This window comes from Coregonus lavaretus, assembly GCF_964263955.1.
Source record: "Coregonus lavaretus genome assembly, chromosome: 5".
NCBI classification, from domain to species: domain Eukaryota; kingdom Metazoa; phylum Chordata; class Actinopteri; order Salmoniformes; family Salmonidae; genus Coregonus; species Coregonus lavaretus.
The window spans coordinates 43,169,694-43,183,552 of NC_139992.1; the positions used below are offsets into that span (position 1 = coordinate 43,169,694).

General features: G+C 44.0%; 2 protein-coding genes across 2 annotated transcripts; both read left to right on the plus strand.

The window, feature by feature from the left end:
- Positions 1-1,568: 1,568 nt before the first annotated feature.
- LOC311129609 (uncharacterized protein) lies at positions 1,569-8,645 on the plus strand. The gene is made up of 7 exons (XM_084161950.1): positions 1,569-1,765; positions 2,097-2,299; positions 4,998-5,090; positions 5,213-5,308; positions 5,415-5,525; positions 5,694-5,823; positions 6,440-8,645. Exons 1-7 carry the CDS (start codon positions 1,732-1,734, stop codon positions 8,200-8,202), a joined length of 2,430 nt encoding a protein of 809 aa, XP_084018076.1. The 5' UTR covers positions 1,569-1,731; the 3' UTR covers positions 8,203-8,645.
- A 339-nt stretch (positions 8,646-8,984) lies between these two features.
- Positions 8,985-13,142, plus strand: LOC311129610 (uncharacterized protein). The gene is made up of 7 exons (XM_084161951.1): positions 8,985-9,121; positions 9,400-9,602; positions 9,693-9,773; positions 10,256-10,351; positions 10,441-10,551; positions 10,722-10,842; positions 11,132-13,142. The coding sequence occupies exons 1-7, from the start codon at positions 9,085-9,087 to the stop codon at positions 12,871-12,873; spliced, it is 2,391 nt and encodes a 796-aa protein (XP_084018077.1). The 5' UTR covers positions 8,985-9,084; the 3' UTR covers positions 12,874-13,142.
- Positions 13,143-13,859: the final 717 nt, after the last annotated feature.

Sequence of the window (13,859 nt, forward strand, 5' to 3'; positions counted from 1 at the left end):
TCCAAAACACTTGAGCGTGCTGTCTCTGACCCACTCTCTCACTGTCTCTCTCAGAATTATCTTCTTGACCCTAACCAGTCAGGCTTCAAGACGGGTCACTCAACTGAGACTGCTCTTCTCTGTGTTACGGAGGCTCTCCGCACTGCAAAAGCTGACTCTCTCTCCTCTGTTCTCATCTTCTTAGATCTATCCTCTGCCTTCGACACTGTGAACCATTAGATCCCCGAATACACCCTCTGAGAGCTGGGTGGCTCAGGCTCTGTACACTCTTGGATTGAATCCTACCTGGCAGGCCGCTCCTACCAGGTGACATGGAGACGATCTTTGTATGCACCACGTACTCTCACTACCGATGTCTACCAGGACTTGGCTCTGGGCCCTGTGTATACACCAAGTCACTCGGCTCCGTCATATCCTCACACTCTCCTATCATTGCTATGCGGATGACAGTCAACTACTTTTCTCCTCCCCCCTTCTGACACCAAGGTGGCGACACGCATCTCTGCGTGCCTGGCAGATATCTCAGCTTGGATATCGGCACACCACCTCAAACTCAACCTCGACAAGATGGAGCTGCTCTTCCACCTCTTCATCACGGTTGACAACTCCACGGTTTCCCCCTTCTAGAGTGAAAATCACCTTGGTGTGACCCTGGACAACACCCTGTCGTTCTCTGCAAACATCACAGTGACTTGCTCCTGCAGGTTAATGCTCTACAACATATGTAGAGTACAACCCTACCTCACACAGGAAGCAGTGCAGGTCCTAATCCAGGCACTTGTCATCTCCTGTCTGGACTACTGCAACTCGCTGTTGGCTGGGCTCCCTGCTTGTGCCATCAAACCCCTGCAACTTACCCAAAACACTGCAGCCTGCCTGGTGTTCAACCTTCCCAAGTTCTCCCATGTTATCCCACCCCTCCACACACTCCACTGGTGTCAAAGCTCGCATCCACTACAATACCATGGTACTTGCCTACGGACCAGCAAGAGGAACTGCCCCTCTGTACCTTCAGGATATGCTCAAACCCTACACCCCAACCTGAGCACTCCGTTCCGCCACTTCTGGTCTCTTGGCCCTTTCACCCCTACGGGACAGCAACTGCCACTCAGCCTAGTCCAAGCTCTTCTCTGTCCTGGCACCCCAATGGTGGAACCAGCTTCACCCTGAAGCTAGGACAGCAGAGTCCCTGCCTATCTTCCGAAAAACATCTTAAACCCTAACTCTTCAAATAGTATTTTAAAGAATACCCCCCCCCCCCCCCCCCTTACTTAAATAATCCCCCCTTATAAGCCTTTTGTGACCCCCACCGCTTTAGTGAGGAAAAATGTACTTACTATGACTGTGATATGTGGTCCCACCTGGCTATATTAAGATGAATGCTCTAACTGTAAGTCGCTCTGGATAAGAGTGTCTGCTAAATGACTAAAATGTAAATATGACAAATATGTATCATTGTTAATGTTCAGACAATTATTGTTCATACATCATGAATAAACACAGGCTAATTACTTTTCTACAATTACGTGGGGTACTTTTATTTTGAACTTTTCCTAAACCGTGCCCCGGAAGTACTTTTTTAGTGTTGCTGACGAAACACTAATTACTTTCTGGATGTACCGTTGTATTTGCCATTTCCACATGTATTTATTTTATTGCATGTTGATAACAGCTGTATGCTGTTAGATTTGTTGTTTATTAGCCTTACATACATTTGATAACTTTTCTATCATGAACAAACGAGTCAAAGCTACTGCCAGTACGGGTAGGGGTTGTTTGTAAAAGTAACGTTAGGTAGCTGTTTTTTCGTTTGTTTTTTTACAGTCTATGCTATTAACCCTGGCTAACGTTAGCTGGAGTAGCTCAAATTCTTACTAGTAACTTACTAGTATAGCTAACTACATTCATTTCATGTTCATATCATGTTGGCTTTCTTTCTAAATGGAGCTTGCTAGTTAGCTATTGCTGCTAAATATAGTAAAGCCAAAGACTATAACTCTCATCTGTGTGTTATAGCCTTGATATTGTAGTCAAATATGTTTTTTTTTTAATGCAACTACAGCCTAACATTTTTTTGTTCTCTCTTCTTTCCATAGGCCCCCCTCTTCCTCTCTCCTCTTTGCGACTCTTGGTTTCTCCCCTGCGGCTGATGTATTCATTTGTATGGCATGTGGTGAATCAACGAAATGTGATGCACTATGGGAAGGTCGAGGAGTTTGTAACTGTGGTGACTGAAGCGGTTCCAAAGTTGCTGAGTTACAAACAGAGGGCTCAACTCATCCTGGGCTTGAGAGCAAGGGTGAGTGGCATGTTGTGTGGTCATGGGAGGGGTCAGTGGCGGCTCCTGAAAAAATTCTCAGGGGGGGCAATTTTTCTGATGATTTAGGTGACCTACACACATTTTAAAAAAGATATGTCCAGCAACAACATGAAGACAGGGGCAGCATATAAGTCAATACCAGAAGCATTTATTGACTGATCTCAAAAGTGTTGGCTTACCAGGGTTGGTGGAGCCCTCAGTTTCATCTTTGCCTCGCAAAGCTAACTCAAACACTCCGCAAAACTTCACACACTGGATTAGCCGGCTGAGGATGTGGCGGTTCTTGCTAATGTCGTAGTAAATATATTTGTTATAGTGAATATGGAATATGATATGTTGAGTAAAATGTTGTGCTAAGATCTATTTAGGTCAGGAGCTGGTTATAAGTTCTGTTCCTATCCAATAACAATGGACAAAAGGGTCCTATCTTGTCAGCCTTGTCAGCAGGTGGCCAAGGACAACACCCACGCCATAGGCCTCTCAGTTCTTCCAACTCACGAGTTCTTGCTCTGAGGACACACACACACACACACACACACAAACACACACACACACACATCATCACTGTTAAACACACACACACACACACACACACACACACACACACATCATCACTGTTAAACACACACACACACACACACACACACACAAAAATCCCCTCTCTTAGGCTGAACATTTGAAGACAGAGAACCCGACTCAGAGCCAATGCAACAGTGACAGTAGCCTGGAGGGGACCTCGCCCAACTCATCAGGACCAATCAGAAGATCAGAACTACTAGATTCAACCTACTTCATTTATTGCATAAAATGTCTGCACACAATGTTTCGGGGCTCTCTTCAGATAATAATAATAATAATAATAATAATATGCCATTTAGCAGACGCTTTTATCCAAAGCGACTTACAGTCATGCGTGCATACATTTTTGTGTATGGGTGGTCCCGGGGATCGAACCCACTACCTTGGCGTTACAAGCGCCATGCTCTACCAGCTGAGCTACAGAAAGTGGATACTCATGGATGCGCATCGCAATTGTAAAATGTCAACACAATTGGAGACACCACGTCATTTTTGGAGACATGTTATTGACAGTAAACTATTGTAGATGCGACTGCTAACTAAATAAAACATTTTAGCTGGCTAGCTAATCATCTTAGCTAAATGTGGGGCAAACAATTCAGTTATTTACCGTTAATTTGAGGGATTGGGGTGAAAGAAATCGAGTTACATAGTGATACTTTACGATATACTGTATTGACAATATCGCAATATTTTAGCGCTAGTTGGCTGTACCTGCACCAAAACACCATTATTGTTCCTTCATAGCTTGTTCTCAATCTTTTCACATTGGGAGCCAATTTGTTTTCAGCACTTTTATTTCCATGACTGATCAAAACTCGTTCTCATGGCTTTCTGATCCCTCTGCAACAGACATATGGTGCGCAATAAAATCACAGTATCGAATCGCAATACGTATAGAATCATGAGACTCGCAATGCTGATGCATATATCTTATCGTGAGGTTCCTGGCAATTCCCAGCCCAAGTTCATTTGCCACAACAAATCTCTTCGCTAGCAAACGCGATGTCTTCTCCAAAACGGCAATGTGTCTCCAGCAATGTTTACTTTTTTGACGTTCTATGGCATCTCCACTTTCCAAGCATATATGACCACATGTAATATTTTGGTAAGTGATGCAAATAGTGAACTATGTAGGGCCAGGATGTAAAATATATGTAGCTGCAGCAATTTCTCTTATCTGATATGGTAAGTAATGGGGCTTAATTTATAGCTCCCTAAGAGTTTGACGAACGGGTCCGTGCACGCGATTCCAGATATCTTTACCTCTGAATAAACTGCCTTTATTATACCATATCCACCCTGTCCAAAGTCTCTACTTGGTCTCAGTTCTCCAGTAAACTTGTGATTATCAACACTAACCTCATCGTTGTGGCGGCGGACAGCTAGCCTGTATCCCTCATCAAGTTGAGTGGCAATGTTATTTTTCCGTTCGTACCAATTTTTGGAAAATCCTCGGGTGTAGGACTTTCCGCCTTTAGTAGAAACCTGTTGAATTATTAAATTTGGTCTGGGAGGTCCTAATTGTTTCGTTGCCAATTTATCTTCATTTGTTCGCCGACAAAAAGGAACTTATTTCAAAGACACAATCCGCTCTTTTCTCAGTTACGTTCATGGTTACGTTACGTTACGTATGACGAAAGCGCGTAAGTGCAAGCCCTCAGACACCCATAGAGATTGTATTGAAGGCTCTGAAATTTGAAAAAAATAGATTTTACATTAGAGGCTATGAGAGACTAATGGGCGATTTTCAACCTGACTGAAATCGCCCCAAAAGGGGGGGGAGCCATTTGAAGCACGACTTTAGCCTGATTCGACATTTAGTGGCAGTGTGGCACTGTGGCAGATCAGACGTATAGATTACAACACTGATAACTACTGTTGCCGTGATATAATTGATTAGAAAAAAAATCCCTTCCTTTTCCCGTTTGGCAGTGCGTCGCCCATATCGCCCTATTGAACAGGCCGCCCCTGGGAGGGGTAGTTGATTATGCTTTGATTGACACATTTGTGTCAATGCCAGTAGAAACTAGATGTGTGTAAGGTAGGCGGGGAAGATGCAAGTTTACTCAATATCTCCGTGATTCCCCTTATTTAGATGATCTTGGAGATGTTCCGCAAGGATTGTCCACCTAACCCTCAGGCCATCCAACGTCTCCTGGGAAAGATGAACATCAGTGCGTCCACGGGGGTAAGAATATTTTTCTCTCCTGCATACATTCAAAGGGTGTAACAGCTACTCATTTTAATTGCTTAATTCAGATAACCAGATAAGTTATACTTGTATCAAATTATTCACATTCTGTGTTACAGCAGCAAGATGCGGAAGTGGAGGAGTCGCAGGCTAACTTTGTGGCGCTGGTCCAAACCCTTCTGAAAAACCCTTATGAGAGGAAGCACTTCTTTCAGGTTTGACATACTTTCTCTCTCTCCCTTTCGTCTGATTTGCTTTTAGTGGCTCGTCATTCAGGTAGCTTTCCTCTCATAGACACTGTCACTCTTTCCTTCCCTGTAGGAGGAGTTCCATGCACAGTATGGTTCCAAGTATGACACAGCACTGCAGGCCCTTGTAGGAGGCTTGGTCTTCAGACTGGAACAACTGCTATCTGTGCCAGATCTCTCCCAGGTAATGAACTGGTACATGACAAGTCTATAACTAGCAGTTCACTGATCATACCTAGTTTTGTCATTATTAGATAACAATTTATGTCAGCACATGCCATATTATTGTCTTTACCTCAGACGCTAAGCCACCTCCCTTTTGCTGATCTTAGGTTCTTCCTCTCATTCTCAGATAGCATCTATGATCAGTGCTGCCCCCTCTGACCTGGAGGAGTGTGGACAGTCTGTGTCTGACCCTGAGCACCTGAAGATCCTCCTCCAGCACCAGAACCTGCTAAATAAAACCCAGTTCAACAAAAATGGTAGGCTTGAAAACAGTCCATAGGAAGCTTTGGAGTCTCTACTTTAATCATTATATGTTATCCTCCCTGTGTATTTACAATAGATTTATAAACGGCTAAACAAAGAACATTACAAGTTTTATTTTTGACATCTATAATTAAAGGTACAATGTGTAGAAATCGCTCAGCCATTACCTGGTTGGTAAAATTCTATAGTGTTCGCCTAGTTTCAGTTAGTGACATAACATGCAGTTTAGAGAATTGCTGTACAATATAAACCGCTGTGAAATATATTTTCAATAATCATAAATATCATATTTTTAGCTGTATGAATTTAGTTTACAAAACCTTAAATAAAAAAAGGCAAAAGCTAAACTTAAGGACGGAATGCATAGAAATAGCACGCATAGAACCAATATGCCACTTGTCAGACTTGCTTACAATGCGAAAGACAGATCTATAACTCACATTTGGTCAGGTCGCGCACAAAGCTGCATACGGGACCTTTCAGTTCATTACGAACCATTTAATGATTTTTTTAAACAGGAATGTAAATAAAAAGCCTAGTCTTTTTCATTCGCAGAATATTCTTAAATGTAATGTACTTAAATGTTTTATATATTTTATTCTTTCTCAGTACCTCTCACTTCTTCTGTGGGTGACTGTGTGCTGTCTTCGCTGTCCTTCCGCCTCGCCTGTGGAATGCCATCAATGGAGCCAGATTTTGACGAGCCACCAGAATCATTAGAAGCTGCTCTAAGCGCCATGAACCCTGCCTCCTTCAGTGACTTGGAGGATCTGGGATTGATGTCAGATGACTCGCCCCATGCTGGAGAAGATAGTACTGTGGAGAGAGAAGAGGATGCCAGGGGTAACGGAGGTGGGGCGAGAACTGAAGTACGTGACAGTGAAGAAGAGACTGCACTGCCAGAGAGCGCTGTGGTCTTCTCTAGTCCTCAAGGTGTTAGCGGACTGGTGGGAGGGGCACCATCAAAAGGGGCACCAACAGTAAGGAGTATGCTGCCAACAGAGAAACACCAACAGCTTGTATCACTGATGAGTAGTTCCTTCACCAAAGCCTCTCCTTCACAGATAGTCAAATTAGTCATCCCTGCCACGGTCACCAATGGGAACCAACCGGGTAACCCACAGGTCGAAGTAGCGAGTTTCCACCAGTGGGTCTCCCACATTGTAAGTAACTCTGTCTCACTCCCTTCCTTGCCACCCCTTCCACAAAACAATGATGTAGACAAGGAGATCCGGTCAGGTGACACATGTCTTGGAAGCAGTGTGGTAATTGGGGGTCAGGAAACAGAAGCCAATCTTTTTGAGAAGGCTGTTATCCGAAGGAGACGGGCGCCCAAACCACAAAGAATAACGCTACCCTCGAAAAGGAAAATCCCTGAGGCAACCATCATTTGTCAGGAGTGTGGGAAGAGTTTTGTTTATCCGTCTCAGCTGGAAAATCACCTCCGCATTCACACAGGAGAGAAACCTTTTAAGTGCACTGAGTGTGGCAGGGCCTTCAGGTCCTTAGGATACATGACCAATCATATGAAAAATCACTCTGAAGCACGGCCATTTAAGTGTGATGAGTGTGACAAGTGCTTTCGGAAAAAGGCTGATCTGAAGAAGCATCAGCTCATACACACGGGTGCGAAACCACACAAATGCACCATCTGTGGAAAGGGCTTCAGCCAAGCCTTCTATTGCAGAATACACATCCAGTCTCATGCAAGTGAAAATAACTTTCCCTGCACTCATTGTCCGAAGAGATTCCCAACCCAATACAAGCTGTCTGTCCACGAGCGCTGGCACACCATGGAGCGCCCGTTCATCTGTGAGCAGTGTGGGATGCGCTTCTTTCATCCCAGTGGGCTGAAGAGGCACATGGGCTATCACATTGGGAACCGCCCGTTCCTGTGTGCCCAGTGTGGAAAGACTTTTGTTTATGAGTTTGACCTGAAGAAACACCAAAGGGACCATGGCCCCAAGCCCAAGATCCCATGCCCTGTCTGCCAGAAGGTGTTTGGCAGCAACGGACTCATTAAGGCCCACATGTTTACGCACACCTCTGTAAAACCTTACAGATGTGACATATGCGACAAGACCTTTAAACAGAGCAGCAGCTTGAGCAGTCACAAACGGCTGCACACGGGTGAACGCCCTTACCACTGCGACATGTGTGGGAAGACATACAAGCTGAATCAGCACCTGAAGGAGCACATCATTATCCACCACACGGAGGAGGGGCACCCCTGTGACCAGTGTGGAAAGGTCTTCAAGTTACCACGGCTTCTAAAGGCGCATGAGCGGTTGCACTCAGGAGAGCGATCTGAGCAGACAAGGAAGTACAGTCACACCAGCCATCGCAGGAGAAATTCCTCCAAAAGGAGTTGATTTTCTGCACAGTGGCTGTCCTCCACACACAATGACTGGGATGCTAGTTTTATTGTTCTGACACAAGTTTAACTTTGTCACAATGCCATTAGCTGTAATCATGTCCTCATTTTTAGTTGTAAACTTTACAATTTTGGACCATAATCCAGGATTCCCTAGGCTGAACTTTGACAAATGGTATAATGTCTGGCTTAATTCATGCAGAAACAAACATATCTCCTGTTCGATAACAATTAATGATTGTGTCATTAAAACATATTTGTTCGTGATGTTTTTTTTGGGGATAGGTTATTGAAATTCCAATGACTTAAGATGTAAATGGATAGCTACTCACTTATTTCTCTTTTTGAGAGTAGTCAATGATTGCCGGATGCCTTTACTAAAAAATATGCACAACATTTTATGTTGGATAAAGTCAAATAAAGTCACAATTGTGTGCCACTATTCACTTGTTTTGCTATTTTAGTTTAAAACATTCACAGCAAGGGAAACCAAATGTATGCCAGAATGGTCCTGTGCGATGACTTTTTATAATACATTTAAAGTATTCATTAAGCCACAAAATACAGATTAATACTCATCCAAATATATATACAGAAAAATTATCAAATTCATGTTTTCACCTAAAATGTAATTTCAGGAAACCAGAGCACACCCATTCATTTGCGGCTCTTATTCCAGCACGATAGGTGGCGGTAATGATGCTATGCTGCCAATCTTGTTAATATTCTGGTCAAAACTCTGTTCTGGTTCCGTTTCCTTCTGTCGTTATTGCCATTTTCACACAAAAATGTGTCAGTGAGTTGATGATAGCTATCTAGCATGCTAGTTACCTTCACTGTTAGATTTCTGCATAGCGTACATATTTGTTAACATTCCGGCATGGACAAACGAGTCAAGAAGACTACAGCCAGTACGAGTAGGTTACATTATGACACTTGCTACCCATGTATTAGCAATCTAACCAATTTTACAAATGTGAACCTGGCTACAGAGCCAAGTCACTGCAGTGCGGAGCGCTAGCTAGCTAGCTACATTATCTTCAATGGATAGCTTATTGTAAAGCTAATGTGCATTTCGGCTTGCCTTCTACATTAAGTTTGCTAACTAATTAGCCATGTTGCTGGAGGTATATGTTGCTAAAGGACCTAGAGGATGAAGCCACAACTTAACATTTGTTCTATCGTCTTCCTATAGGACCCCCACTTCCTCTCTCGTCATTGCGACTGTTGGTTTCTCCCCTGCGGCTGATGTATTCATTTGTATGGCATGTGGTGAATCAACGCAATGTGATGCACTATGGGAAGGTCGAGGAGTTTGTAACTGTGGTGACTGAAGCTGTTCCAAAGTTGATGAGTTACAAACAGAGGGCTCAACTCATCCTGGGCCTGAGAGCAAGGGTGAGTGACATGATGTGTGGTCATGGGAGGGGTGGTTTTGACACATTGTGTATTAGAAAAATCATATACAATTTTGTCCCATTATTTTAGATGATCTTGGAGTTGTTCCGCAAGGACCCACCCAACCCTCAGGACATCCAACGTCTCCTGGAAAAGATGAATATGTTGGGGGTAAGAATATTTATCTCTCAAGTGTGGAAATTCTTCCCCATACCAACAAACAACTCACACCTGTAACACAACATATTCAAGAATGACTGTCAATACCATTAACCCAGAAAAACCAAGGCTGGGGCGACAGCACTTAAGAGGGTAAAATATGCGCAGTAGTCTGATTTGTAAATAGCCTGTAGCTCTGCAGTGTACAGATCTGAGGGGACTGGATAAGTTTAAATGGCATACAAGTGTTAACACCTTCCAGTGAGGTTGCGGGAGCCTTCTGCCATATGTCTTGCTTTGCTGTCACCCATCTGATTCCTTAGATCTGCAAACTACAAACATGGTTGTGGTAAGAGATAAAAGTTGTTTTCAGCCTGGTCTTATGACTTCTACAACCGTCACCCATACACTCAATACCCCTCTTTTTAATAACGTAATTCTGATGACCGAAGTGGCTGTACATTGTATCAAATGATTCTCAATCTGTGTTACAGCAGCAAGATGCAGTTGTGGAGGAGTCGCAGGCTAACTTTGTGGCGCTGGTCCAAACCCTGCTGAAAAACCCTTATGAGAGGAAGCACTTCTTCCAGGTTCGGCAGGCTTTCTCCATTTCCTCTCACACTGTCCACTTTGTCATGTCATAGACACTTACTTTAACTTTTTATTTCCTTCCCTGTAGGAGGAGTTCCATGCACAGTATGGTTCCAAGTATGACACAGCACTGCAGGCCCTTGTAGGAGGCTTGGTCCTCAGACTGGAACGACTGCTATCTGTGCCAGATCTCTCCCAGGTAATGAACTGGTACACAACAAGTCTATAACGAACAATTCACCAATCATATCTAATGTTGACATTGTTAGACAATTATATACGTGTCAACACATTCCATAGTATTGTTTCTGCCACATGCTCTAAGAAACCCCCTTGTTGCTGATGTTAGCTTCTAACTCTCCTTCTCAGATAGCATCCATTATCAGTGCTGCCCCCTCTGACCTGGAGGAGTGTGGACAGTCTGTGTCTGACCCTGAGCACCTGAAGATCCTCCTCCAGCACCAGAACCTGCAAACTAAGATTCAGTTTGGTAGGGTTACTTTAATTATTATCTCTTCTCCATGTTAATGTTTAGTGGAATTATCACATTGGAATTATCAACAGCTAAACAAAGAACAATGTAGTTTTCCCTTTTTGAGAAACTGCCATGGTTCTCTATTGATAACTTTGAACCAGCTGTATTTACAGGAATTTGAATTATTTTTTAAGTGGTATTAATCTAAACATCCGCAATACTAGGCTTTCAAATTCAACCATTAAGAATGTGGTTGAATATAAAATACTCATAGATTTTTTTTGTATTTTTCCCTTTTTCTCAGTACCTGTCACGTCCTCTGTAGGGGACTGTGTGCTGTCCTCGCTGTCCTTCCGCTTAGCCTGTAGAATGCAGTCCATGCAGACAGATTTTGTCCAGCCAGCAGAATCATTAGAAGCCGCTCTAAGCATCATGAGCCCTGCCTCCTTCAGTGACTTGGAGGATCTGGGAATGATATCAGATGAGTCGGACAATGCTGGAGCAGTAACTACTGTGGAGGGAGAAGAGCAGAATGCCAGGGATAACGGAGGTGGGGTGAAAAATTCTGTGCTCGACAGTGAAGAACACAATGCACTGCCAAAGAACGACGTAGTCTCACCTACTCCTCAAAGTGTTAGCAGGCCAGTGGGAGGGCCAACAACAGTAGAGAGCATGCTTCCAACAGAGAGACACAAAGAGCTTGTAACACTGATGAATACTTTCATCACCGAAGCCTCTCCTTCACATAGTGTCATCCCTGCCACGGTCACCGATGGGAACCAACCGGGTAACCCACCGGTCGAAGTAGCGAGTGTCCACCAGTGGGTCTCCCACATTGTAAGTAACTCTGTCTCACTCCCTTCCTTGCCACCCCTTCCACAAAACAATGATGTAGACAAGGAGATCCGGTCAGGTGACACATGTCTTGGAAGCAGTGTGGTAATTGGGGGTAAGGAAACAGAAGCCAATCTTTTTGAGAAGGCTGTTATCCGAAGGAGACGGGTGCCCAAACCACAAAGAATAACGGTACCCTCGAAAAGGAAAATCCCTGAGGCATCCATCATTTGCCAGGAGTGTGGGAAGAGTTTTGTCTATCTGTCTCAGCTTGAAAATCACCTCCGCATTCACACAGGAGAGAAACCTTTCAAGTGCACTGAGTGTGGCAGGGCCTTCAGGTCCTTAGGATACATGACCAATCATATGAAAAATCACTCTGAAGCACGGCCATTTAAGTGTGATGAGTGTGACAAGTGCTTTCGGAAAAAGGCTGATCTGAAGAAGCATGAGCCCATCCACATGGGTGCGAAACCACACAAATGCACCATCTGCGGAAAGGGCTTCACCCAAGCATTCTATTGCAGAATACACATCCAGTCTCATGCAAGTGAAAATAACTTTCCCTGCACTCATTGTCCAAAGAGATTCCCAACCCAATACAAGCTGTCTGTCCACGAGCGCTGGCACACCATGGAGCGCCCGTTCATCTGTGAGCAGTGTGGGATGCGCTTCTTTCATCCCAGTGGGCTGAAGAGGCACATGGGCTATCACATTGGGAACCGCCCGTTCCTGTGTTCCCAGTGTGGAAAGACTTTTGTTTATGAGTTTGACCTGAAGAAACACCAAAGGGACCATGGCCCCAAGCCCAAGATCCCATGCCCTGTCTGCCAGAAGGTGTTTGGCAGCAACGGACTCATTAAGGCCCACATGTTTACGCACACCTCTGTTAAACCTTACAGATGTGACATATGCGACAAGACCTTTAAACAGAGCAGCAGCTTGAGCAGTCACAAACGGCTGCACACGGGTGAACGCCCTTACCACTGCGACGTGTGTGGGAAGACATACAAGCTGAATCAGCACCTGAAGGAGCACATCATTATCCACCACACGGAGGAGGGGCACCCCTGTGACCAGTGTGGAAAGGTCTTCAAGTTACCACGGCTTCTAAAGGCACATGAGCGGTTGCACTCAGGAGAGCGATCTGAGCAGACAAGGAAATACAGTCACACCAGCCGTCGCAGGAGAAATTCCTCCAAAAGGAGTTGATTTTCTGCACAGTGGCTGCCCTCCACACACACAATGACTGGGATGCTCTTTTTTTTGTCCTGACAAATTGCCATTAGCTGTAATCATATTCCTCATTTTTTGTTGTAGACATTAGATTTTTGACCATTTCGGACCATAATTCAGGATTCCCTAAATAGACTGAACACTGAAAAATGGTATAATGTCTGGCTTAATTAATGCAGCAACAAACATGCATCCTGTTCGATAACAATTAATGATTGTGTCATTAAAACATATGTTTCTGATGCATTTTTTGGGATAGGTTATTGAAATTCCAATGACATAAGATGTGGATTGATACAGTGAGGGAAAAAAGTATTTGATCCCCTGCTGATTTTGTACGTTTGCCCACTGACAAAGACATGATCAGTCTATAATTCTAATGGTAGGTTTATTTGAACAGTGAGAGACAGAATAACAACAACAAAATCCAGAAAAACGCATGTCAAAAATTTTATAAATTGATTTGCATTTTAATGAGGGAAATAAGTATTTGACCCCTCTGCAAAACATGACTTAGTACTTGGTGGCAAAACCCTTGTTGGCAATCACAGAGGTCAGACGTTTCTTGTAGTTGGCCACCAGTTTTGCACACATCTCAGGAGGGATTTTGTCCCACTCCTCTTTGCAGATCTTCTCCAAGTCATTAAGGTTGAGGCAACTCGAACCTTCAGCTCCCTCCACAGATTTTCTATGGGATTAAGGTCTGGAGACTGGCAAGGCCACTCCATGACCTTAATGTGCTTATTCTTGAGTCACTCCTTTGTTGCCTTGGCTGTGTGTTTTGGGTCATTGTCATGCTGGAATACCCATCCACGACCCATTTTCAAGGCCCTGGCTGAGGGAAGGAGGTTCTCACCAAAGATTTGACGGTACATGGCCCCGTCCATCGTCCCTTTGATGCAGTGAAGTTGTCCTGTCCCATTAGCAGAAAAACACCCCCAAAGCATAATGTTTCCACCTCC